This window comes from Diabrotica virgifera, chromosome 3, assembly GCF_917563875.1.
Source record: "Diabrotica virgifera virgifera chromosome 3, PGI_DIABVI_V3a".
Lineage (NCBI taxonomy): Eukaryota > Metazoa > Arthropoda > Insecta > Coleoptera > Chrysomelidae > Diabrotica > Diabrotica virgifera.
Window position 1 is genome coordinate 67,594,343 of NC_065445.1, and position 26,302 is coordinate 67,620,644.

Genomic DNA, 26,302 nt, shown 5'->3' on the forward strand with positions numbered 1-26,302 from the left:
GTCACTCATTTTGATGGTTTACATTTTTTAAGATAGTCAAGTGAAATTTAAATTTTAAACGCGGCCTACTGCGAATTCACAAACAGGACGAATTTTCAATATTTTGTTTCGCGTTAGAGATATCGCAAAAAGTTATTTGGAAAAATTGTTAGAAATATTATTCTAACCCCACATACCAAATTTCATGACAAAATTCGAACTTTTCGTTTTTTTTTTCAGAATTGGTAGTCAGGATCCTAAAACATGCAATTGGCAGTCCCAAGATGCAGCTCGGCACAACCAATGTCTAAGGCGCAAAAAATCTAGTCTACCTATAGCCCGAAAATATTGGAAATGCTCGCCACCACGGCCAGGCAAGCGACAATAATTACAGCGCTGTGCTTAGCGTAAAGAGTGAGACAAATGCAAATTCTGTCCGGCTACTTTTAAAAGCGCCTGCCCTAGGGTAGAGCCGTCGTAGTAGTGCTACGCTACGGGGAGCGTACAATAATTATTACAACTTCGGAGATGAATTAAAAAGTAGCTTTGTTTTGTTTTAGATTTTTAGATACTTAGGTATTGTACCAAAATTTATAAATTACAGTTTTGAAATAAGTAATTTATATTAATAAATAATTTATTATTGTACATTTGAAGAGGTTAGGCGGCGCCTACCTTGCCTACCCTGACGGACCGCCCCTGACAAAAACAAGTTCTCTGTCTAGAGTTTCTGTCCGATGCATACAAGAAAACACTTGTTTTTTGTTGTTTTTGTACCGGTTTTGTGGATATGCCGTAGGCAAGTACGAAATTCAGGTATTTTTGCAAAAGTCTAGTCATTTTCGTAATGACTTGGCAGTTTGTATAACGTTTTCATTTTTACGAAATGACTTCACGCTTTTAGGCGTTTGCAAAACTGCCGGAAAGGGTAATTTAATTTTGAAACAGTGTTGCAATTTAGGCACAGATCATATATAAGTTTAGGTTATGTTGTTTATTTTTGTTATTGTGTTATAGTTTTATTTTATTATTTATGCAAATTAGTGCAATGGACTCGTCAATACTCGTGCAATAAGTTCAGTAAAATAATGGTTAAACTCCAAAATATTTAATGAAATTAAAAAAGTTCTTTAATTATTTAAGTTAACATTTTTATAATAATATTTGTGCCCTACTCTAAAATAAAGGTTTAAGAATCACTGGGTGTAATAATTTCATAGCATTAATTATTTAAATTTAATAAATTTTATAAACATAATCTTAATTGCAATGTTGTTTCAAAATAAAATTACGCTTTGACAGAATTGTATTGTAAAAATGTTCACATTTCCGGTGGTTTTGCAAATGCCTAAAAGTGTGAAGTCATTTTGTAAAAATGAAAACGTTATACAAACTGCCTAGTCATTACAAAAATGACTAGGCTTTTGCCAGAATGTCTGCATTTCATACTTGCCTACGACAGATATACACTATATGTTTTTTGTAAGAAAACTTATACACTTTTTTATAACATTGACCAGCTTTCATTACGGCACTAATCTCAAATTGTAAGTAAAATCAACTTTTTTAAATAAACTGTCAATTCTCATGTAAAACTATTTGTAGCTTATCCCTGATGGTGTCGATGACTATCGACGAAATATTGGATCAATAAAGGAATAAAGAGTACACTTAGCCTATTCTTTCAGCTGTTTTTCCCAAAGAATCTCAAAGTTTGTGTTCTAACTTAATCAGCTGTGAACACTATTTTATCTATATACAGGGTGTCCAGAAACTCTCCCGACAAACGAAGACAGGAGGTTTCTCAGATAATTTTAAGACAATTTAACCCAATTCACCTAGTCCAAAAATGCTTCCTAAGGGAGCTAGAGCTCTTTGAAGATGGCGTCTTGTAATTAGTTTTTCTTAAATACCTCCAGAACGCTTCTATTTAGAAAAACGAAAACTGGTACGCTTATTTATCTTCCAGATATAAATCGATTCCATTAATTACAAATTTTTAGTACCGGTCATAGGCGCCCTTTTTGGGTAGGGCAACTGGTATTTTATCGCATAACTTTTTTGTCTTTAACTTCTAAGCATTTTTAATACTGGATTCTTAAATTGTGAGGTATTATAGTACTAAAAGGTACTCTTACTTTAAGGCGGTAGAATGCACCGTTTTCTAGAAAAATCGATTTGAAAATTTTTCGTTTATTGAACTTGACAAAATTTTGAAATTTTTTTTCAAAAAAAGAAGGTGTATTTTACCGACTTAATAAAGAGTAACTTTTAGTACTAGAATACCTCATAATGTCATCATCAAGTGTCAAAAATGCTTAAAAATTAAACACAAAAACGGACGCATATGACCGGTACTAGAATTTCGCAACTAAGGAAATCGATTTATCTATGGAAGATAAATAAACGTACCAATTTTCGTTTTACTAAATGGTTTTTTTTGACTATTTCACTAGACTGTGTTTAACTGATAAAACGTCATAGCAACGCATCGTTTCCTACTGACAAAACTCCTTAGCGACGTGATTTCTCAGCGACAAAATTATGACAGATCCGTCACGAAAGTGTCTGGTAATAACAAATAAATAAAGATTATATTTCGTTGATATGGTGCATTAATTGTCTCGTGAAATAGTCTTGTCGAATATCATTCGAGAGAAAATTATTTACCGGCAAAATTTTCTCCTGGTTTCGTTCAAGTTCATTGCCTTTTGGTAATTTTCGCTTATGCAATTTTGACAAAATTTAAGTCAAAATTTAATTCGCGAAAATTGCCAGGCAACAAACTTTCATGATGTATACACCGTTCTTAGGCGTCAACGCCCTTCGGTAGGGATCTATGGGGGAGTATCACCGAGCCGCAAGCCCTTATCCCTTGCCGTACTGCTCTCTCATAGGTCGATCAGATGCCCGCATATTCCATTCTAAGCGCCAGATTCATATTTAGAATTTTATACTGACGCGTTAGCCTTTTTGTTTTTCCGATGGGCTGGGCTGGGCTTGAACTCTCATACCTCACGGCGAAGTGAAGTGTGGGTCAGCCGCTAGTCGCACTGAGCTATCCGATCGACAAACTTTCATAACAGTCGAAAATATTGCCGGCAAAATTTTCTCTTTTGTGATATTATATACGATTATTTCATTCATAGGAGATTCTGACCAATAGAAAGCTACAGAAATCTAAATTAAATCGATAATTTTTGATAATTTCCCGTCGTCAAGTATATTACGTCAGATGCCCTTCGTTGCTACGAAAAAATACATTCAGTGACATTAATGACAATTAATGTTTTAAAAATTATAAAAGTGCTGACTTTCAACCGTCAAATTAATATTTATAACAACTGTTTGTTTAATTGTACTAATTTGTACTTAAAATAAATTACAATAAAATTTTGGTTTTGAACAGTTTTATTCATGAAATAATCGCAACAAATTGCACTCGATCTCTAAAATTAATATAGAATTTTTGCCCTCGTGACACTTTGACATAATTAAAACTGTCAAAGTGTCACTCGGGAAAAATTCAATAATTTTAGAGCTCTTGTGCAATTACTACTGAAAATTTTTTTTCAAAATCAACAAACGAAAAATTTTCAAATCGATTTTTCTAGAAAACGGTGCATCCTACCGGCTTAAAGCAATAGTACCTTTTAGTACTAGAATACCTTGCAATTTAATAATCTAGTATAAAAAATGCTTAGAAGTTAAAGATAGAAAAGTTATACGATAAAATAACCGTTGCCCTACCCAGAACGGGCGCCGATGACCGTTACTAGAAATTCTTAATTGATGTAGTTGATTTATCTCTGGAAGATAAATAAGTGTACCGGTTTTCGTTTTTCTAAATAGAAGCGTTCTGGAGATATTTAAGAAAAACTAATTCCAAGACGCCATCTTCAAAGAGCTCTATCTCCCTTAGGAAGCATTTTCGGACTAGGTGAATTGGGTTAAATTGTCTTAAAATTAGCTCAAGAATCTCCAGTCTTCGTTTGTCGGGAGAGTTTCTGGACACCCTGTATATAGAAGAAGACCTAACTGACCCAATTGAACCTGACAATGGTATAAGACAGGGGGATTCTCTGCGTCCTCTATTGTTCAATCTGATCATGGATGAAATAATAAAAAAATAAGAACTAAAAAAGGATAAGAAATGGGAGAAAAACAATTTAAAATAATCTGCTATGCAGACGATGCAATACTCTCAAAGTGAAGATAATTTACAACGTATGCTGCACCAATTTAATACAACCACCAGAAAATTTATTGATTTCCCCAAAAAGACCAAATGCATTGTTATAACAGCAAATATACTAAGATTTAAATTAGAACTGGAGGGTCAGATAATAGAACAAGTCATAGGGTTTACATATCTAGGCACCACACTATCTAGCTATGGAAAGATCGAAATCGAAGTGGAAGATCAAGTGAATAAAAGAGAGCCGCAGGTTGCCTAAATGAAACAATATGGAGAAATAATATCTGAAAAGAAATGAAAGGCACAATTTACGCGGCAGAAGCACGACCTGGTACAGAGAGGACAAAAAGAATGCTAGAAACAGCAGAGATAAAAACCCTTCGAAAAATCGATGGTAAGAGACTATGGAGCAGAGCTAGAAGGGCAGATATACGACGGAGATGCAAGGTGTACACTGTGGGCCGAAATAAAGGAGTACATTTTTTAGATGAAAATAACTTTTTTGTTTTCTGGGCGATCTAATTTCTTTTTGCAGGGCTATTAGCCTAACATGTCCTTAACATGACTAAAAATTTGGAAGAAAAATAACGTACAGGGTCGGACTTAAAAAATTTATGTAACGGTGTATTTGAGCTCGTTGCAAATAAAAACTATCGTAGCTAAAATTGAACTGACATGCTCTTTTGGTAGGTTAACTATTCGGAACACTTCAGTAAAAAGGAAATTTTTCAAAATTACACAAAATTAAATAATCAGAACACGCCCCATACAATTTTAAAAAATCCCGAATTTGTAAAATATCATTTTTTTATTTAAATTAGGAAATCTTATTCGAGTACTTTTCTAATATGTTCACCAGAACGAAACCTTCTTAACACTAAATTACATCTTTTCCATCGTTTTTGTCTCATATTAGCAGTAGGTAATTTTTGTTAAATGTCTTAAGAATTTCTCAAATGCTCAAATATGTCAATTTTACTTAGTAAGCCATTACTGCTTAGGTTGCCATGGAATTTGTTTGACATTTATAGTTATATAAGTAAATTGATCAGTTCATAGTGCCACTTTTAAACAAAGAGGACAGAATATTAATTAAATATTACCGTGAAAAATATAATTATGGTGCAAGAAAAATTGTAAATGCATTTCCTGAGAAAAATTGGCATATTGGATCGATAGGAAAGTTCTTAAGACATTTAAGGGAAACCCATGGGTCTATTGAACATAAAAGTGGAAGAGGAATGAAGCGAACCTCAAGAACTGAAGAAAATATTGCTAGAGTAAGGGTTGTTTTAGAAAATATGCAACCTGGCCAATCTGTTGGAACAAGGAAAATCGCAAAAGAAACTAGGATTTCCCGCACATCAATTCGAAGAATCATTAAAGAAGATTGCCTCTTAAAGTATTTAAAAAAGTTTACTGTCAAAGACTTACTGCCAATGTACGAGAAAAACGACTGGAAACATGTAATTTGCTACTAAGAAAATTCCGCTCTCGTGAAGACATAAAAAAATATGGAAAAATATGGTTTTCAGATGAAAACATGTTTTATTTACGGCCTCCTAAAAATACCCAAAATAATAGGGTATATTACGACGTACAATTTAAGAGAGAAATTCCACTAGAGCATCTTTTAATTGAAAAAAGTCATTTCTCAAAAGGTGTAATGGTCTCTGTTGCAGTATCCATGTTGGGAAAATCTCGTCTGATTTTTGTTGATGCCGGGGTAAAACTTAATTTAGAAACATATCAAGAACAAATCTTGCAGCACCTATTACCTGAAATTGAAGAAGTATGTGATGATAACACTTTCCAGCAGGATGGTGCTCCTTCGCACACTTCCCACAATACAAGGATATTCTTGAATGAAAATTACCCGGACTATATTGAGCCAGAGATGTGGCCACCTAACAGCCCAGAATTAAATCCGGTTGACTATTCAATTTGGGAAATTTTCGAACAAAACTTGTATGACGGACAACAATTTGAAACCATTGAACAGCTCAAAGAAAGAATGCAGTTTGTTTGGAAAAATTTTGAACAGAGTGTAATAAATGGGGCTATCAATTTATTACGCAGACGACTTCAAGAAGTGGTAAACAATAATGGTGGACACATTCATAATATTTTAGTCTAAGTTTTAAAATTATTAAACTGTTTTCATAAATGTGTTATTTGTTAAAATGTTATATTTTCCTAATTTAATAAAAAAATGATAAATCAAAAATGAATAACCATTTTCAATTTCGTTGCAAAACGAAAATACAGCCGAACCATATTCTAGTCCAATCAGAGAGTGCAGCAAGCACCTCTACTTGAGACTAATAAGTTTCGAAACCGGTAGAGGTGCTTGCTGCACTCTCTGATTGGACTAGAATATGGTTCGGCTGTATTTTCGTTTTGCAACGAAATTGAAAATGGTTATTCATTTTTGATTTAGGTACATTTACTCTGATTGGAGTACGAAGGGAAGCATTCTCGTTGGAACTTTACCGCGCTGAGCAGATGGGATGTGAACTGTAAATTGTAGAATTCCCTCATCTTCCTTAGTCTCAGCATCCGTATGGCTTGGAAATTGTAGAAGCCTCGGAGGTGTAACCAGAGAAGGTTTCCATTGTTTTCATTCTGGTGGGATGTAGAATAGCATTATGTTGTTGTATATACCATTAGAGTGAAAACTTAGTCTTTTTTAAAAAATGATAATTTGCAAATTCGATAATTTTCAAAAATTTCCTTTTTACTGAAGAGTTCTGGATAATTAACCTGCCAAAAGAGTATATCAGTTCAATTTTAGCTAATACAGTTTTCATTTGCAACGAGCTCAATTGCGCCGTTACATAATTTTTTTTATAAGTCCGACCCTGTACGTTATTTTTGCTTCCAAATTTGCAGTCATGTTAAGGACATGTTAGGCTAATAGCGCTGCAAAAAGAAATTAAATCGCCCAAAAAACAAAAAAGTTATTTTCAACTAAAAAATGTACTCCTTTATTTCGGCCCACAACATTAATAACTGGCTAAAAACCAGAAGAGTAGAACGGAACGACCGCATAAGGCCGCACCTACATTGGATCCGATTTTCTCCGATCAGATCAGATCCGACGTCGGCCGACGTCGGAATAGAAAATAAACCCATAGTATTAAATGGGGGTGCCTACATTGGATCCGTTTTTCTCCGATCCGATCAGATCAGATCCGATATCGGCCGACGTCGGGAGTAGCTTCTCCTATTCTCATCGAGAAGTGTTTGGTTTCATTCCGATTGGTTGCAAGTTGAGTTGCAATTTTAGTTGCAAGTTGGTTGCAATTTGGTTGCAATTTGGTTGCAAACTGGTTGCAAACTGGTTGCAAGTTAGGGGTTGCAAGCTAACATGTTTAAATGAATTCAATGTCATCATCTCCTTAACACAACTTCATCGGAACTCATTGTCGGTGGTCGGTGTTCGGAAGATTACTGAACCAATGTAGGCACCCTCGCCGGAAAACCGGTCTGATCGGATCTGATCTGATCGGAGAAAGACGGATCCAATGTAGGCGCCGCCTGTCGGATCGGATCGGATCTGATCTGATATGATCGGATCGGAGAAAAACGGATCCAATGTAGGTGCGCACTAAGCCGAATGACAACAATTAGGGTAGTAAGCACGGCGAGAGGCGGTTCCCCAATAGAAAGACGAACAGTGGGAAGACAACGAAAACGATGGAACGACAACTTACTGGAGGTACATTGAAAAAACAGACAGTCATGTCTACACAGAAAGAAGAAGAAAAGACGTTTTTAGATCAATGCAAAATTCTTTTCACGTAATAAAAATAAAGAAATAAAAATAAATTAGGTATACTTAAAACAATGACATATCGCACAGTGCCGTAGCCTAGCCCCACAGGGGCCCCGTGTCAGTGTTTGTAGCTGGGCCCTTTTCCAAAAACTACAGAAAGTTGTCAGATTTCGTCATGTCATTGATTAAAAACTACCCAGGTAGTGGGTAAAAACTGTGTAGGTTATTAATCAATGGCCATGTCTCGAATTGTATCCAAAATAATCGCACAAACGGAGTCTTTTTTATCAAAAATGAATAACCATTTTCAATTTCGTTACAACACGAAACTACAGCCGCATCATTATTCCAGTTCAATCAGAGAGTGCAGCAAGCACCTCTACCGGTTTCGAAACTTATTAGTCTCTCATCAGGATGCACATATGCTGCTCTCTCTGACCCAATTAGGACAAACTCCGGCGTGCAGTCACGGCAACGAACGAAATGGCAGGGATGCCCTAGCGGCAACTGGTAGCAAAAAACTAAGTTTTCAATCTAATAGCACATAAGACAACATCCAAAAATGTTATTCTACATCCTACCAGACTGAAAGCAATGGGAACCTTCTCTGGTAACACCTTCGAGGCTTCTACAATTTGCAAGTTATAACGGATGCTGAGACTAAGGAAGATGAGGGAAGATGAGGGAATTTTACAATTTATAATTCACGTCCTATCTACTTAGCTCGGTAAAGTTCCAACGAGTTTTTTGGAGTTTTTTTAGTTTCTAATAATTTCATTTTGAATTGTGGGGCTTAAATAATAATTTATCTCACTTTTCGGCTTTACAATAAGTTAATTTAAAATAGGAACAAAATAAGTCCTTTAAAATAGTTAAACGAAAGACAAAAATAGATATTGTAACAAAAGAGAAATCTTGGCCGACCGCCGTATAACAGTAAACACCTCGAGAATGACGTAATCGAATGATCTAGGCCTCGGCGGAAAGGAGGAGGGACTTCTCGAACGTACGACCCGTAGGCGGAACACGCTGATAGCTAGAGATGGGCGTCGATTGTTCCAGAATAACAAATGGGTATAAATACGGGCATATTTGTAAATACAGTTTAGTCTTAAGCTAAAGTTTGTAAAGTAAACTTGTATAAATATAAATAAAGTCGTATATAAATACGAACCGCTAGTTTTATTGTAATTATAAGTAATTACAATAGTCACGTTACAGTTGGTGTCGGTGTTCGGTTAACTTAGTCCGATATAAATAAGTGAATTACAGAGAGACTTTAAAAGACTTTTGAACTTTATTCGTCGGGAATAACCGGAGTGCGTTAATTGTTCGGTATTCGGAAAGACTTTAAAAGACTTTTGGACTTTATTCGTCGGGAATAGTTAAAGTGCGTTGATTGTTCGGTATTCGGAAAGACTGTTAAAAGACATTTTGGAAAGTACGTGTGTGCCGACCAAAGATGTTGCTACAAGAACTTACAGTAAAACAGCTCCGTGAACAGCTAGAGGAACGGGATCTGGACAGCAGTGGGCTCAAGATAGTCCTACAAGCACGACTCGAGGATGTCCTCACGAAGAACGGAGAAGACCCAAAGACGTTCCACTTCCAGTCAGCAGAACAAGTAATCTATTCGAAATTAAAAACTGTTTCTGAAACGATCGATGAAACTTCTAGAAGAAGCGACGAGAAACTTGAAGAAGTTAGACAGAATAACGAGAAACTTGAAGAAGTTAGTAGACAGAACAACGAGAAATTTGAAAGTGTTTCTCAAAAGATCGATGAAACTTCTAGAAAAAGCGACGAGAAATTTGAAAGTGTTTCTCAAGTAATTAAAGACGTTTGTAGACAGAATGACGAGAAATTTGAAGAAGTTTCTAGAACATTCGATAAGATGCAGAAAAGTGTAGAGACCGTAGAAGAAAAGATCAAACAACTAGAGAGCATGATAACCGATACAAAAGTACAACCATCAGTTAATGCAGCAGCGTTAGATCCTGTAGTGAAAGATGAACTACCGAGAGACGAAACGTCGCATAATATGAGATTCAAATTACCACCATTCGATGGAAAGTCCTCTTGGTCCATATATCTTAGACAATTTGAAGCTATTGCGACCGCCAATCATTGGACCGAACAGGAAAAGGCTGTTTCCTTGACTGCTGCTTTGCGAGGTGATGCTGCAGATATATTAAGATCAATTCCTAAGGGTCAAGAAAATTGTTACCAGACCTTGTTCACTCGTCTAGAAAAACGCTATGGAGATGCCCATCTACAACAAGTATACAAAGCACAACTGCGAAGTAGAAGTCAACGAGCAAGTGAGAATCTTCAAGAATTTGAAGCAGATGTGGCTCGTGTGGTGCGGTTGGCTTATCCAGAGGTGCCAGACAGCGTTTTAGAAGAAATTGCAGTAGATACCTTCGTCAATGGGCTGAAAGATAATGAACTACAGAAAGCTTTACGACTAGCAAGGCCGAAAGTTTTAGATGAAGCACTTGCTATTGCATTGGAACACGAAACGGCTAGTCAAACTTCACGAGGCCATAGAGTAAGAACCATTGAAGAAAGTGACGAACACAACGATGAACGTCTGGAGGAAATGATACGGAGAGTATTAAGTAATCAGATGCCAAAGAGACGCGAGCCTAGATGTTGGAATTGTGGAGACGTAGGCCACATTCGTCGTAATTGTAAGAAGATCGTACAGCCGTCGGAAAACTAGAGCGGGTCGACAATAAGGGGCAACTGCCGACCTCGAGAACTAGAGCCCCCATAGTAACTGTCAACCTTACGTCCTCCGGTGGAATCCACAACTTATACGTCGAAGGTCGTATCAGTAATAGATGTAGATCATTTTTGGTGGATACAGGTGCAACGAGAACTATCGCACGTCCAGATGTAGTACGAGACCATAATAAATTATCACCTGCAACAGTAAAGCTTAGAACAGCGACTGGTGAGCTAATTAATACATATGGCGAGGCTAATATGTCAGTATCCATTGGCCAGACCACAGTTGAACATCAAGTATTAATTGCCGAGATCTCCGACGAATTCATATTGGGGATGGACGTACTAAGGAAAGTGGGGGCAATATTGGATGTTCAAAATGGAGTTCTCAAGATCAATGGTGAAGAGTTGCCCTTTCACGACGACAAAGAAGATGTCATCCGCTTACTTACTACATGCGACGTAACCATACCCGGTAATAGTGAGAAAATTCTGATGACCATGCTTGATGGACACTGCCGAGAGGGAAGTTTAAGGATGGTCAAAGATGTGGATAATGTCGAGTTCCTAACGGCGAAAACTTTGGTAAAAGTTCGAGATGTGATCCCTGTAAGAGTTATGAATTTAAGGGAAACTGCTATCAAGTTAAGTAGATGAGCTTTGATCGGGCAGTGTGTTCCCGTGGCTTCAATTTGCTCTGTGAATACCAATGAGAAATCATCGAAGGCGAAGTATCCAAAGGAGCTTGTTGAGATGATCATTGAAAGATGCCAAGATCTTGATCATGAACGAACGGAAAAAGTGACGTCTATGCTGATAGAGTATCAAGATGTTTTTGCTATTGACACGAAGGATAAGGGCAAAACAAGCATAGTAACGCATAAAATAAATACCGGAGACGCTCAGCCAATCAGACAACGGCCTAGACGACTTCCATTTGCGAAAAGAGATGAAGCCGAAGAGATTATCAAGGATATGGACAAACAAGGGGTAATTGAACCATCGAACAGTCCATGGACATCACCAGTAGTTCTGGTAAAGAAGAAAGATGGTTCAACGCGTTTTTGTATCGACTACCGCCAGCTCAATGCGGTAACAAAAAAAGATAGTTATCCTTTGCCCAGAATAGACGATACATTGGATACTCTCTCCGGTTCTCGTTGGTTTTCCACACTCGATTTAAAAAGTGGATATTGGCAAGTAGACATGGAGCCAGCCGATCGGGAGAAAACCGCATTTTCGATAGGATCAGGGCTTTGGCAGTTTACGGCTATGCCGTTTGGTTTATGTAATGCCCCTGCCACATTTGAAAGATTAATGGAGGCAGTTTTAAGATGTCTAACATGGAAAACATGCCTGGTTTACTTGGATGATGTAATTGTGGTTGGAAGGTCCTTTGATGAACATGCCAAGAATCTAATAGAAGTCTTTCAACGATTGAGGGCAGCGAACTTGAAGTTAAGTCCGAAGAAATGTCACATGTTTCGACGAGAAGTTAAGTATTTGGGACATATTGTATCGAGTAATGGTGTAACAGCTGATCCTGAAAAGATTGAAGCAATTAAAGATTGGCCAGTACCAAAAGATAAACATGAAATTAGAAGTTTCCTTGGCCTATGTATATATTACCGACGATTTGTCAAAGGATTTGCCAATATCTCCAAGCCCCTAACAAAGTTGACGGAGGAGGGCAAAGAATATACATGGAGTGAGGAGTGTCAAAAAGCTTTCGAACAACTACAAAGGGCTCTGATCAGTGCACCGATATTAAGCTACCCGGGACAGGCAGGAAAATTTGTTTTGGATACCGATGCTAGCAACAGTGCCATAGGAGCTGTTCTCTCACAAATCCAGGATGGACAGGAAAAAGTCATCGCTTATTTCAGCAAAGTCCTGTCGAAACCAGAAAGAAACTATTGCGTTACCAGAAGAGAACTGCTGGGTGTAGTGAAGGCTTGCGAACATTTCCATAAATACTTGTACGGCAGAAAGTTCCTTCTTCGAACAGATCACGCTGCTCTAAAATGGCTCATACAATTCCGTAATCCAGAGGGCCAGATGGCAAGATGGTTAGAACGACTGCAAGAATATGATTATGAGATAGAACACAGGGCCGGAAGAGTTCATTCAAATGCTGATGCCCTTTCGAGACGACCATGCAATGCAAATTGTAATCACTGTGCCAAATTAGAGGAACGATTTTGCCCCGTGAGACGAACCACCGTAGTTAATGAGCAATGGCAGCCCCAACAGTTACAAAACGCCCAAGAAGATGATCCATGTATAAAAAGAGTATTGGATTGGATGCAGCAAGGTGAAAGACCTAGTTGGCAGAACATTAGTGCATGTAGTCCAGAAGTCAAGGCCTACTGGAGCCAATGGAATTGCCTGGTACTAAAAGATGATCTTCTGTACAGAACCTTTGAGAACGATGATGGTACAGAATCTAAGCTGCAGTTGATTGTACCTAAAAGTAAAGTGTCAGAAGTATTGCGTCAGTTGCATGACGGTACATCAGGTGGACACTTTGGTATTACGAAGACTCTGCAAAAGGTTCGAGAACGGTTCTATTGGGTGAACAGTAAAGATGATGTAAGAAGATGGTGCCGGAAATGTGAACTGTGTGCATCCGGTAATGGTCCAGTTGGTAAAAAGAGAGCACCCATGAGACAGTACAATGTTGGAAGTCCTATGGAAAGAGTAGCAATCGACATTGCAGGTCCATTTCCAGAAACCGATGCTGGAAATAAATACATTCTGGTAGCCATGGACTATTTTACGAAATGAACCGAGGCCTATGCATTACCGAATCAAGAAGCTGCTACCGTTGCAGAGGTACTTGTTAAAGAATTCTTCAGCCGATTTGGTGTTCCCTTGGAGATCCACTCCGACCAAGGGCGAGACTTTGAGTCAGCTCTTTTCCAAAACGTTTGTAAATTGATTGGTGCCAATAAGACCAGAACAACACCCCTGCATCCTCAATCAGATGGAATGGTCGAGAGGATGAACCGAACGATGGGTAAACACTTGTCCAAAGTTGTATCTGAACATCAGCGAGATTGGGACCAACACATTCATTTATTCCTGATGGCCTACCGCTCGGCCGTGAATGAAACTACAGGTCAAACACCAACCTGCCTGATGTTGGGTCGTGAAGTTCGTTTGCCCTGCGACCTAGAGTTTGGCTGCAGACATTCCGAGGAATATGTTGCAGGCGAAGAATACGTAGACCGCCTGAAGTTACGAATGAACAACATTCATGAACTTGCCCGACAACACATCCAGATAGCTAGTGACAGAATGAAAGATCAATATGATTCTCGCTGCAAGAATGAAAGCTTCGCTACAGAATTAAGAAGTTACCAAACGGTAAACCAAAAGTTATTCACATAAATCGTCTTGCACCATATGCTGGCTCAAATGAAACAGAGGAAGCCCGAGTCCTCCAACAGGAGATGAAAGACGCCGCACAGCCAAGTTTTAATCAATTTATGTCAAATTACGCAGCGAGAAAGAGTGCTAGATTCGGCGTGACCACAGAAGTTCAGCAAGATCTGTTTGGTGTTCCAGAAAACGTCTCTCTAGCCCACTGTGTTGCCCAAGACCTCGAGATGACTAAAGGAATCTCGTCCGTATTCAATAGAAAGTTCGGCCGCCTGGACGAGTTAAGACATCAGCACCCTAAAATTGGAAGAGTACTGCGATTGGAAGATGGTCCTCGATCTTTGCTGTATATGGTGACCAGGAAGTCTTACACGGACACGCCAAGCTACGAGAACATATGGCGTGCTCTAACTAATTTGAAGAAAATCGTGTGTAATTATGACATCAAAGATTTGGCTTTACCAAAAATAGGCCATGCAGTAGAAAATCTGGATTGGAAGATTGTGAGAAGCATGCTTGAAGTGATCTTCAGAGAAACTGGCGTACGAATTACTGTGTGTTGCATGAACCCGAAGATGTCATACCCTTCAAAGACAGTAGACTGCTACTTCTATTCTAGGGGTGTATGCAGAGCTGGAGAATCCTGTAGATTCCGCCATCCTGGGCCTTCATCTAGAGTTGCTGATCGGGACGCTCAGATCTTAAGAGGGGAGCAGTGTAACAAAAGAGAAATCTTGGCCGACCGCCGTATAACAGTAAACACCTCGAGAATGACGTAATCGAATGATCTAGGCCTCGGCGGAAAGGAGGAGGGACTTCTGGAACGTACGACCCGTAGGCGGAACACGCTGATAGCTAGAGATGGGCGTCGATTGTTCCAGAATAACAAATGGGTATAAATACGGGCATATTTGTAAATACAGTTTAGTCTTAAGCTAAAGTTTGTAAAGTAAACTTGTATAAATATAAATAAAGTCGTATATAAATACGAACCGCTAGTTTTATTGTAATTATAAGTAATTACAATAGTCACGTTACAATATACATAAATCTAATTTATAGATAAAGAATAGATTATTCTCGAAAATGCCAATACCCAAACAATAGATACACACTTTTTCAAACATTCAAAAATAAAGCGATTACAAAACTTGCAATTTGGCATTATACAGTGGCCTCTAAGGCTAGCACTCCACTTGCGATTTGTAGTCGCAGCGACAAAAAATAGCTGTCGCAGAAAATCTATAGTCTAGAGAAAATGAGTCGTTGTTTTCAGAATCGCGAATTGAATGCTACAAGGATGTAACATCAGCTTTTAGATGTTTTTTTAATTTAGGATAAAAAAGAAGTCAAGACGTCAATTAATACTTTATGTGAGAAATATAAAAACGATGTTGATGAAACCAAAGAGAACTTGCATAATGAAATTACCCATTTTGTAACGTTATGCCAAAATTTGAATGAACATCATACAATTTATGAAAAATTTGATTCTTCCAGGATGTAAAAGCAACTTTTCCCAATATTTTAACTTTACTACAAATTTATTTGACGATACCAATTTCTAATGCGTCAGGCGAGCGGTCTTATTCGGCTTTAAAAAGAATAAAAACATATTTAAGGTCAAATTTGGGCCAAGAAAACCTAGACGCATTATCACTATTGTATATAGAGAATGAAGAACTGGAGAAACTGAATTGTGATAATATTATATGGCAGTTTGAGAATGCCAAGTCAAGAAAAAAAGTGATGAAATTTATGTCTTCATGTTTTTTTTAGAATGTTTTTTTGCTTGTCATGTGTTGTTTTGTGGAACTTTCTGTTTTTTATTTATGTTTTTTAAATGTATTTTTTGATTATTTTTTACGTTTACTACGAGTATTCTTCTTGCTTGTTTAAAAAAATATTTTATGGATTTTACAATAAAGCTTTATAGTTAATGTATGTGTTTTCTTGTTAAAAAACTGACAACGAATAGCAATGAAGGGGGCCCCTAAACCTCCAGCGCCCAGGGTCCGAAGTTAGGTTAAACCGGCACTGTCAACTACATAATATAGCCTCATGTTTTCTTAACATACTGTTTTTTGATTCATTCGCTTATATTGGATAATAAAAACGTTAGGTACTTTAACAACTAGACTTGTTTTTCGTCAATATACAGGGTGTTTTTAAATAAGTATGGCAAACTCTAAGGAGTAATTCTGCATGAAAAAAATAATGACAATTTGCTTTATAAACGTATGTCCGCAAATGCTTCGTTTCCGAGATAGGGGTGTTAAAATTTTTCTTACAAACTGACGATTTATTTATTGCTCTAAAACCGGTTAAAATATGCAAATGCATTTTGGTGGGTTTTAAGAGGTAGTTATTGCGCATTTTTGTTATGCAATTAGGAATTTAATATTCACCATTTTCGCGCATACGGGTAATATGATCCGTATGTGCGCCAATGGTGAACATAACAACAAGCCCGGCCCTAGGGATTTTGCCGCCCTGGGCAAGATCGGCGAGTGCCCCCCCTTCTTAGTAGAAGACCCATAACTCACCACCTTCCTTCAGTGCTCGCCAAGATTGTATTTTTATTATTTAATACGCCATTTTTTACTTAATTTGAACGATACACGCTTAAAAATATGTACGATACATTTGCAATATTTTCATGACATTTTACCACACTTACTTTTTTAAGTAAGTAGCACTCTTCTTGCCTTGGCACGGGAAAAGTCTTTTTAATAATTCTCCAAGATCCAGGAATTCTGCAATTTTGTGTTCAATAGATTGTCGCTAGAGCACTCAAACGTTCCTCGGACATAGTTGATCTTAAGTAATTTTTTATAAGTTTTAGCTTTGGAAAGCTTTTCTTTCCAGATGCCACTGTCACCGATAGGGTTAATAGAATCCTCAAAGCAACACTAACGTTGGGTGCGAAATCAAAATCATACTCTCTAATCATTTTCAGGGTCTCAAGACGTGTACTCTTAGGCTTCACAATCGTGGAAAGTACTTTGAGTTTGAGTTCATCTTTTGATCAGCATAATTTAGATCTTTTAACTCATTAAAAGTTAAAGCATCACACAGCTTAAAACATTTATCTGATAAATCACTAGCAGTCATATCCTTAATTTGGTATATGTCGTACAAAAATTAAAAAAATTATGTAGGTAGTAATGTAGTTCATGAAGTAAAATGTCATGCAATATTACCACACAGCAAAGAAAAATAAAATCACGGATTTGACTCGCCAAACAGCTTGCTCCATGAGCAACCTTTTTATCGTTGTTTTTATTGACATTGATTTCTACAAGAGCATCGTAGATTTCTTCAATTTGGTATCTGCTCGGAGTAAATGCATCAATTCTACTTTCCCATCCAGTTTCGGACAAAGATTTCAACGTTGTGATAGAAATATGATTTTCCAGTACAAACGAACGATGAATAGATGCTGAGAAAAAGTCGTAAGTTTTTGCCACTAAGGAAGACGACTACATTGAGTGAATGGCTAGAACATGGGACAAAAAGTTCTTCCCTTTCATGTTTGCCTCATTATCATAGGTATCATTGTCCTCTCATATCTTCCAAAAGTATCCCCAGTTCATTCAGTTTTTGCTTTCTGTAAGTCCCAAGCTATTAGTTTCCAATACGGGCACAAATCCAAGAAAATGTTTTGCAATTTTAAGCTTTGTGAAGAGGAATCTAAATCAATAAAACGTACAATAATTTAGTCATCTGTTCCACTCCAGAAATATCAGGTGTACAATCTAAAATTATGCTATAATACTTTGCTGATTTCAAAACTTAAAAATTTTATTTTTGATTTGTTCATGGAGGAGCTGAATAATTTCGTTTTGAATACGTTTACCTAAGTAGTGATGCTGCTTGTTACTACTATTCGTTGTTCTCCTAATGCGCTCTTTTAAAACAAAATCAAATTTTCCAAAGAGCTAAATAAGCTTTAAAAATTTATTGTTGTGATGAAAAAGTTGATCAGAATCGCCCCTCAATGAAAGACATTGTTGTGCTAAGAACTGTTATTGATATAAGTCGTTCTATTACATTTTTTCAATGACGAGTTTCTGAATTTAGAACTTTTTGTGTTTCTTCGTCTATGGTTTTGCCCGATTCTAGTCTAATTGCTAGTTCTACCCACTGTCGCTGTGACTGTAGATGAGCTGGAGAGTTAGCGTGGCTGGACAAAGCTTCAACCATATGTTTCCAATTATTATATCCATTTTCGGTAAATTTCATTTTACTGAATTTAATTTAGTTCTTATTCCACTATTCTTATGCGATGCAGTTGAAGGCGGTGTTGTAGATTTCCAGTCGAATGAACCTTGCAATTGTTATTGTTTCACGTATTTAATTCCCGTTTTTACAGTTGCAGTTTTGTCGCTCTTTTTCATAATATTGATTTTTTATAATATTAAAAACATAATTTATTATTTCTTCAATTTCAAAAATTGGCTGTTGTCTAAAATTTGCCGCCGCTAAATGTGCCGCCCTGGGCGGCCGCCCAGTTCGCCCACCCCTGGGGCCGGGCCTGCATAACAATCTTAGTTGTATGTTAAAAAATGCACAATAACTACCTCTTAAAACCCGCCAACTTTCATTTGCACTTATCAATGGGTTTTAGAGCAATAAATAAATCGTCAGTTTGTAAGAAAAATATCAACACCCCCTTTCTCGGAAACGAAGCATTTGCGGACATACGTTTATGAAGCAAACTGTCATTATTTTTTCATGCAGAATTAACCCTTACAGTTTGCCATACTTATTTAAAAACACCCTGTATTGATAAAAAAATAAGACTAGTTGTTAAATTATTGCCTATTTTTTTTATTATCCTACATAAGCGAATGAATAAAATAATAGAATATTAAGAAAACATGAGGCTATAGTTGGGTTTTAATTTCAGTATTTTATAAATGCTATAATATTCCACAGAGTGACGCGAACTTTGAGAAAAAATCACAGTTTTTTTGGTATACAGCCGGTATACAATGACAATTTACCTATCTAACAACAATATTATTACAGTGAGATTGTTCAAGAATACGGCTATAACTTATTAAAAAAATCACTTAAATCGGATAACAGGTTTAGGAAATATGAGACATTAAAAATGACCAATGTTTAAGATAGTGCGTTAATTTCTTGGAGAAGTGTAGATATACATAAATTCAATTATAGATAAAGAATAGAATACACGAAAATATATCCAAACAATACATACTGTTTCAAATATTCAAAGATAAAGCGATTACAAAAATTGCAATTTGGCATTATAATTATACAATAACTCACACACAGCCAATGGAATTGACAATGAAAGGTAGCTTGAAAACAAAATAGCTCTATTCTTATGGGGCGGAGAATAAAAAATAGATAAATATGATTTATATAGGAATAGATAAAGAATCCATCCATTACACCAAAATGTTGATATCCAATATACACTGTTTAAAAAGCGTTTTAATAGTGAAATAATTGTAGAATATTTTGTTCAATCTTTGTAAATGGAATTTTATTTCGACATGCCGCACTGGAGCCCCTGAATGTGGGGGGCCCCGTATAATTGATACGGCTGATACGGCGATAGCTACGCCTCTGATATCGCATAGCATAGGAGTAAATGACTTACAATAACGACTCCACACTCTTCTTCTAGATACTGTGGTCTATTCGGTCTAGGTTTTCCCAACCAGGCAAAGTCTCCCATAAAGAAATCATCGTCATCGGAATTAGAGGGCCTTCCATTGTTGTTTTCGTAACTGCAAGAAAAATCTAAATTGAGTAAAAACATAATTTATTATAGATAACTAATGCCCGGTTGCACCAATAGATCTTAAGCTGAAGTCGAGAATATCATAAGAATTAATATAATATAATTATAATATATTACAATAAGAATACCATAATATAATAATAGATATAATTGATAATAAGGTAAAAATCTAAAATTATGGTGCAACGTAAGTGATACTCAAGGAGGCCCTATCTCTAAGTAGAGCTTAGCTAAGCTGGAGCTCAAGATCTGTTGGTGCAACCAGGCATTACAGAATTTAGAAATGTACTCCGCCCGGGGAATCTCTGCATATACATACATACATAAATATCTATTATGTATGACATTATGCTCAACAATTATTCTTTGTGGACGGGGAGCCCATGCGGGGATTTTTGCAGTTACTCGAGCGCGTCAGAAAATCACATGGGGAGAAACCTTGCACATTGTAAATGTACCCCTGTCATATATGCACTCTTAACACAGGGGAGTTCGTTAAAGGGGATCCGAAAAAAAATCGATCCTTAGAAAAACTTGAAATTGTCAGATTAAGATAAGGTAAGTGAAGTACATGCAGAACAGTGTATATTTCAAAAATCTGACGGTTTGAGCGGGGCGTAAGGAAATGGGTGAGTCACAAACTCTCACAAAAAAAGCGAATATTTCGCGAAATGAACGTTGTGTGTGTGTGTGTGTGTGTGTGTGTGTGTGTGTGTGTGTGTGTGTGTGTGTGTGTGTGTGTGTGTGTGTGTGTGTGTGTGTGTGTGTGTGTGTGTGTGTGTGTGTGTGTGTGTGTGTGTGTGTGTGTGTGTGTGTGTGTGTGTGTGTGTGTGTGTGTGTGTGTGTGTGTGTGTGTGTGTGTGTGTGTGTGTGTGTGTGTGTGTGTGTGTGTGTGTGTGTGTGTGTGTGTGTGTGTGTGTGTGTGTGTGTGTGTGTGTGTGTGTGTGTGTGTGTGTGTGTGTGTGTGTGTGTGTGTGTGTGTGTGTGTGTGTGTGTGTGTGTGTGTGTGTGTGTGTGTGTGTGTGTGTGTGTGTGTGTGTGTGTGTGTGTGTGTGTGTGTGTGTGTGTGTGTGTGTGTGTGTGTGTGTGTGTGTGTGTGTGTGTGTGTGTGTGTGTGTGTGTGTGTGTGTGTGTGTGTGTGTGTGTGTGTGTGTGTGTGTGTGTGTGTGTGTGTGTGTGTGTGTGTGTGTGTGTGTGTGTGTGTGTGTGTGTGTGTGTGTGTGTGTGTGTGTGTGTGTGTGTGTGTGTGTGTGTGTGTGTGTGTGTGTGTGTGTGTGTGTGTGTGTGTGTGTGTGTGTGTGTGTGTGTGTGTGTGTGTGTGTGTGTGTGTGTGTGTGTGTGTGTGTGTGTGTGTGTGTGTGTGTGTGTGTGTGTGTGTGTGTGTGTGTGTGTGTGTGTGTGTGTGTGTGTGTGTGTGTGTGTGTGTGTGTGTGTGTGTGTGTGTGTGTGTGTGTGTGTGTGTGTGTGTGTGTGTGTGTGTGTGTGTGTGTGTGTGTGTGTGTGTGTGTGTGTGTGTGTGTGTGTGTGTGTGTGTGTGTGTGTGTGTGTGTGTGTGTGTGTGTGTGTGTGTGTGTGTGTGTGTGTGTGTGTGTGTGTGTGTGTGTGTGTGTGTGTGTGTGTGTGTGTGTGTGTGTGTGTGTGTGTGTGTGTGTGTGTGTGTGTGTGTGTGTGTGTGTGTGTGTGTGTGTGTGTGTGTGTGTGTGTGTGTGTGTGTGTGTGTGTGTGTGTGTGTGTGTGTGTGTGTGTGTGTGTGTGTGTGTGTGTGTGTGTGTGTGTGTGTGTGTGTGTGTGTGTGTGTGTGTGTGTGTGTGTGTGTGTGTGTGTGTGTGTGTGTGTGTGTGTGTGTGTGTGTGTGTGTGTGTGTGTGTGTGTGTGTGTGTGTGTGTGTGTGTGTGTGTGTGTGTGTGTGTGTGTGTGTGTGTGTGTGTGTGTGTGTGTGTGTGTGTGTGTGTGTGTGTGTGTGTGTGTGTGTGTGTGTGTGTGTGTGTGTGTGTGTGTGTGTGTGTGTGTGTGTGTGTGTGTGTGTGTGTGTGTGTGTGTGTGTGTGTGTGTGTGTGTGTGTGTGTGTGTGTGTGTGTGTGTGTGTGTGTGTGTGTGTGTGTGTGTGTGTGTGTGTGTGTGTGTGTGTGTGTGTGTGTGTGTGTGTGTGTGTGTGTGTGTGTGTGTGTGTGTGTGTGTGTGTGTGTGTGTGTGTGTGTGTGTGTGTGTGTGTGTGTGTGTGTGTGTGTGTGTGTGTGTGTGTGTGTGTGTGTGTGTGTGTGTGTGTGTGTGTGTGTGTGTGTGTGTGTGTGTGTGTGTGTGTGTGTGTGTGTGTGTGTGTGTGTGTGTGTGTGTGTGTGTGTGTGTGTGTGTGTGTGTGTGTGTGTGTGTGTGTGTGTGTGTGTGTGTGTGTGTGTGTGTGTGTGTGTGTGTGTGTGTGTGTGTGTGTGTGTGTGTGTGTGTGTGTGTGTGTGTGTGTGTGTGTGTGTGTGTGTGTGTGTGTGTGTGTGTGTGTGTGTGTGTGTGTGTGTGTGTGTGTGTGTGTGTGTGTGTGTGTGTGTGTGTGTGTGTGTGTGTGTGTGTGTGTGTGTGTGTGTGTGTGTGTGTGTGTGTGTGTGTGAGATCCTGGCATCAGACAAAATCTATTTGCCACAAAACATGTAAATTCTTAATTATATTAAATGTTTTCATGTTGTCTATTTCTAAACTATACCGCTATTTTTGAATTTCTGATAAAATTAATGATGGAATCTAGTACCGATTTATCTGAGGAAGAGAGGAGAGCTGAAATATTTAGCGGCAATGGACAATCGTGATGAATTAGTTCTTGATACAGAATTGAAGAAGATTGAGAGTTCAGAGAACATTCTAGAAATATATGATTTAGATCACCAATGGATACATTGTCACAACTACAGACAGGAGAGTTAAGTATTCCAATTTTATATAAGTGAGATGGAAAGAGACCATGGTTCAATTTTAAACGAGTCAATACTGACATTTGTGCTCTATTATAATTAAAGGTGAAATGAGGAATGTTTTTTGGAAGTGTAGAGTGAATACTGAAATAATGGTTTGTAGATTTATTTGCAATTCTTTTGTAATCAGCTTCCCATTTCCTTCTGATATTAGGTTTGAGAGCATTATTCAAATCTTTTAAATTAAATAGTTTGTCAATATGGCGGCAACTGTGAGTACTTTTTGCGGCTATATCTGCAATTTCATTACCTTCGACTCCGCAATGTCCTTTCGTCCTGTTATGAAATTATTAAAATTATATTATTAAAATTATATTAAAATGAACTAGTCGAGGAAATGAAGCTGAAAAAATGGCAAAACCTCGCAATTTTTTCGTTCAGCATCGATATGTACAAAAATTTGAGTTTAGGCTCAATACACCCACTAGTTCATTTTCTATATTGAGCCGTTGTACGATTTTGGTTTTTTAAGGGTGAAAACTACCCCTAATAGTAAAAAATTATAAAATAACATTAAAACTTTAATATTGTCAACACTTGGTTCTTATTAGTTACATAATGATTGTTTTATGCTTTAAGATATACTTTCATAATATTATTATTTCAACCCTTAAAACTACCCTTGTTGGAGCTATATATAAAAAATTTACTTATCCTAAAAGAATAATTTCGGCTTGCATCGATTTACATAAAAATTTGGGATTAGGATTATCTCACCCTGTACTTCATATTCTATATCATGCTTAAGGGCGTTCATTATTTTTAGAGGTGTAAACTACTCCTTATTGTCAAAAATTATTTAAAAACATTGTAAACTTTAATATAGGTAATATTTAGTTTTGATTGGTTAAATAATGATTGTTTTATACTTTAGGATATATGTAATATCATAATATTTCAACCCTTAAAAACCACCCTTAATAACATTACAGTTTTTATAAGTAGATATTTTAATAGATCTATACAGAAAAAAAAGTAGAATTAAAGAATTACAAAAACATTTATTTACACAAATATACGAATTTACAAATATGTACAAATACAAATACAAATAGTTTTTTAGTCATCTTCCAGTATACGAACCGGTTCTGTGGTATTATACATACATTGAAAATTATCCATAAGCGGACTATCCGAATCTTTCGAAAAAAAAAATGGTTTTATAAACATAGCTCCTTCATTTTTGACGATAAAAAGTTTTTTCAAAGACAACTTTGTAGGATTTTTGAAGAGTTATAAGACTGTGTAAACTAAATTCCGTAAGATCCCTTAGTTTTTAACTAGGGTGGGTTTAAATGGCTCGAATAAGGGGGTGTTTGCTCGTAAATAGAGGTTTTAAACAGATATATCTCGCTAACTGTTTACTGTAATGAAAATCTATCTACAAGGGAATTTTAGTTATTAAAGTAGCTACAATTTAGTAATTTTTCATTTTTTTCGTATCTCCAGTATTTTTGGAGATATTTTGAAGTAAAAGTTAAAAAATGGGAAATTCCAAAAAATTAATTTTTCTTTAAACTCCAATTTTTCTAAAATTAGGCCTTTTAAATAGGTCAAACTTCTTGGGTGTATTGATAATACAAATATAAAATGTATTACAGAAAGGTGGAGACCATTTATTAATTAGGAGGGTAGTTAGGGGGTTGTTTTCACTGATTTTTTCATAGAGAAAAGTAGGTACCCACTTTTTTTGATCATAAGTTGCTTAATTTTCAGGCTAGAAACTTTTTATTATTATTTTTTGAAAGGGCTAACTGTATGCTTAAAAAAATGTTATTTAAATTTTCCTCGAAAAATGCAAAGTTTTTCCGTTATTTTACTTTGAATATTTCAAATTATGCATTTAACGAAAAAAGCTAAAGTTAACATGTCGTATCTCGGTTTGTGTTGGTCTTAAAGATATTACAGGAAAAGAATTTGGTTTGTGTTACTAAAAGATACAATTTTGGTATTCACAGTTTTTTTGATTAAATGCATATTTTTCGAGGTATTCTCAAAAAACTCTCTAAAAAAATCGATTTTTTCATCGAAAAACTGTTACTTTCAAGCGCGAATAACTCGAAAAATATTAGTTTTACGAAGAAAATGTAAAAAACATTTTTTTCTTAGAATTACTTTTTCCATCGATTTACATGGCTAAATAAAAATAAAAAATTCCCGCCCCGGAGGTGGGGTGGCAACCACCCCCAAGGTTTTAGCGTACAGCGGCATGATATAGAAAATGATCCTTGGACTATTCCCTACCTTCTGTGAAAATTTCAAGTAAATCCATGCTGGACGAAAAAATTACGAGCCAAAATGCTTCATTTCCCCGACTAAACGTTAGATAGAAAAACTGAAAAACACTTGATCAAAATTTTTCAAAAATCTTTTGAATTATATCAAACACGACTCCCCAAGGAGAGGGGTAGGGGGTAACATTAAAATTTTAAATAGGAACCCGGCGATGTTTCGCGAAATGAACATCAGATCAAGAAACTGAAAAATACGTGTTCAATATTTTTTTAGAATCTATCGAGTGACATTCAACACGACCACACACTGGGGTGGGTAGGGGGTTACTTTAAAATCTTAAATAAGAGCACCCAATTTTTATTACAGATTTGGATTTCTTACGTAAAAATAAGTAGGTAACTTTTATTCGAGACACTTTTTTGAAATTATGGATAAATGGCGGTATAATCGGAAAAAAACGATTGTTGGAAATCGAAAATTAAATTAACAAATAGATAGTCCCCACTAAAATGGAACACTTAACTTTTTTGGTTTTAAGACCTTATCTTCACAACCCAATAAGTCCTCATAACGCTCCCCAGAGTAACTACAAATTTAGCATACTTGTCTTCGGTAAAGCGACACCTGGTTTCTACGCTCAGCAACATTATTCGCACTTTTAATTATATTGGCCAATTATATTAGTCCAGGTTACTAGATAATTGTCAAGGCCATAGTCCAAAAAAATAATAAGAAGAAAAAATAAGATTCAGGTTATGTTATTAAAACGTAAACAATTGTATGTAGTAAATAAAATTAGTTATTAAAATACAGTACTGCAAGCAAAATACAATTAATTAAATTTACCTTTATACAGTACCTAAATCGTTCAGCTGGACATGGGGAACATACATTGTATATATTTAGATATTAAAAAATACATAAATACATACATTATATTATATTGAGGTAATTGTGGCAACTGAGCTCTCTCGATGACAATTTGGTTGTTAACATTAAGGGGCATTAACCTCAAAATTGACAACTCATTTCGACTGACACAAATAAACGTCAAAATATGACAATGTAGTAGCTAAATATTTTTGGCATAAGAGAATGGGAAAACTGTTTAGTTTTTCAATTGGTTTTTAAATAAAAAGTATTTTAAAAATTAAAGTAAAATTATTAACTCATTAATCACAAACTTTGTTTTTGATTTATTTATGGACAACCTTGTTTCAAAACTCGTACACGAACAGAAGCTTCAACTAACACAG

At 36.8% G+C, this 26,302-nt stretch overlaps 1 protein-coding gene across 4 annotated transcripts in view; it reads right to left on the reverse strand.

Moving 5' to 3' along the window:
- LOC126881887 (phenoloxidase-activating factor 1-like) overlaps window positions 1–26,302 on the reverse strand; it is a 134,836-nt gene that overhangs the window by 37,504 nt on the left and 71,030 nt on the right. For all 4 annotated transcript variants that reach the window (XM_050646536.1, XM_050646538.1, XM_050646537.1 and 1 more), the window contains exon 3: window positions 19,711–19,840. In XM_050646536.1, the coding sequence (XP_050502493.1) occupies window positions 19,711–19,840 (130 nt within the window). The remainder of the gene's footprint in view (window positions 1–19,710; window positions 19,841–26,302) is intronic.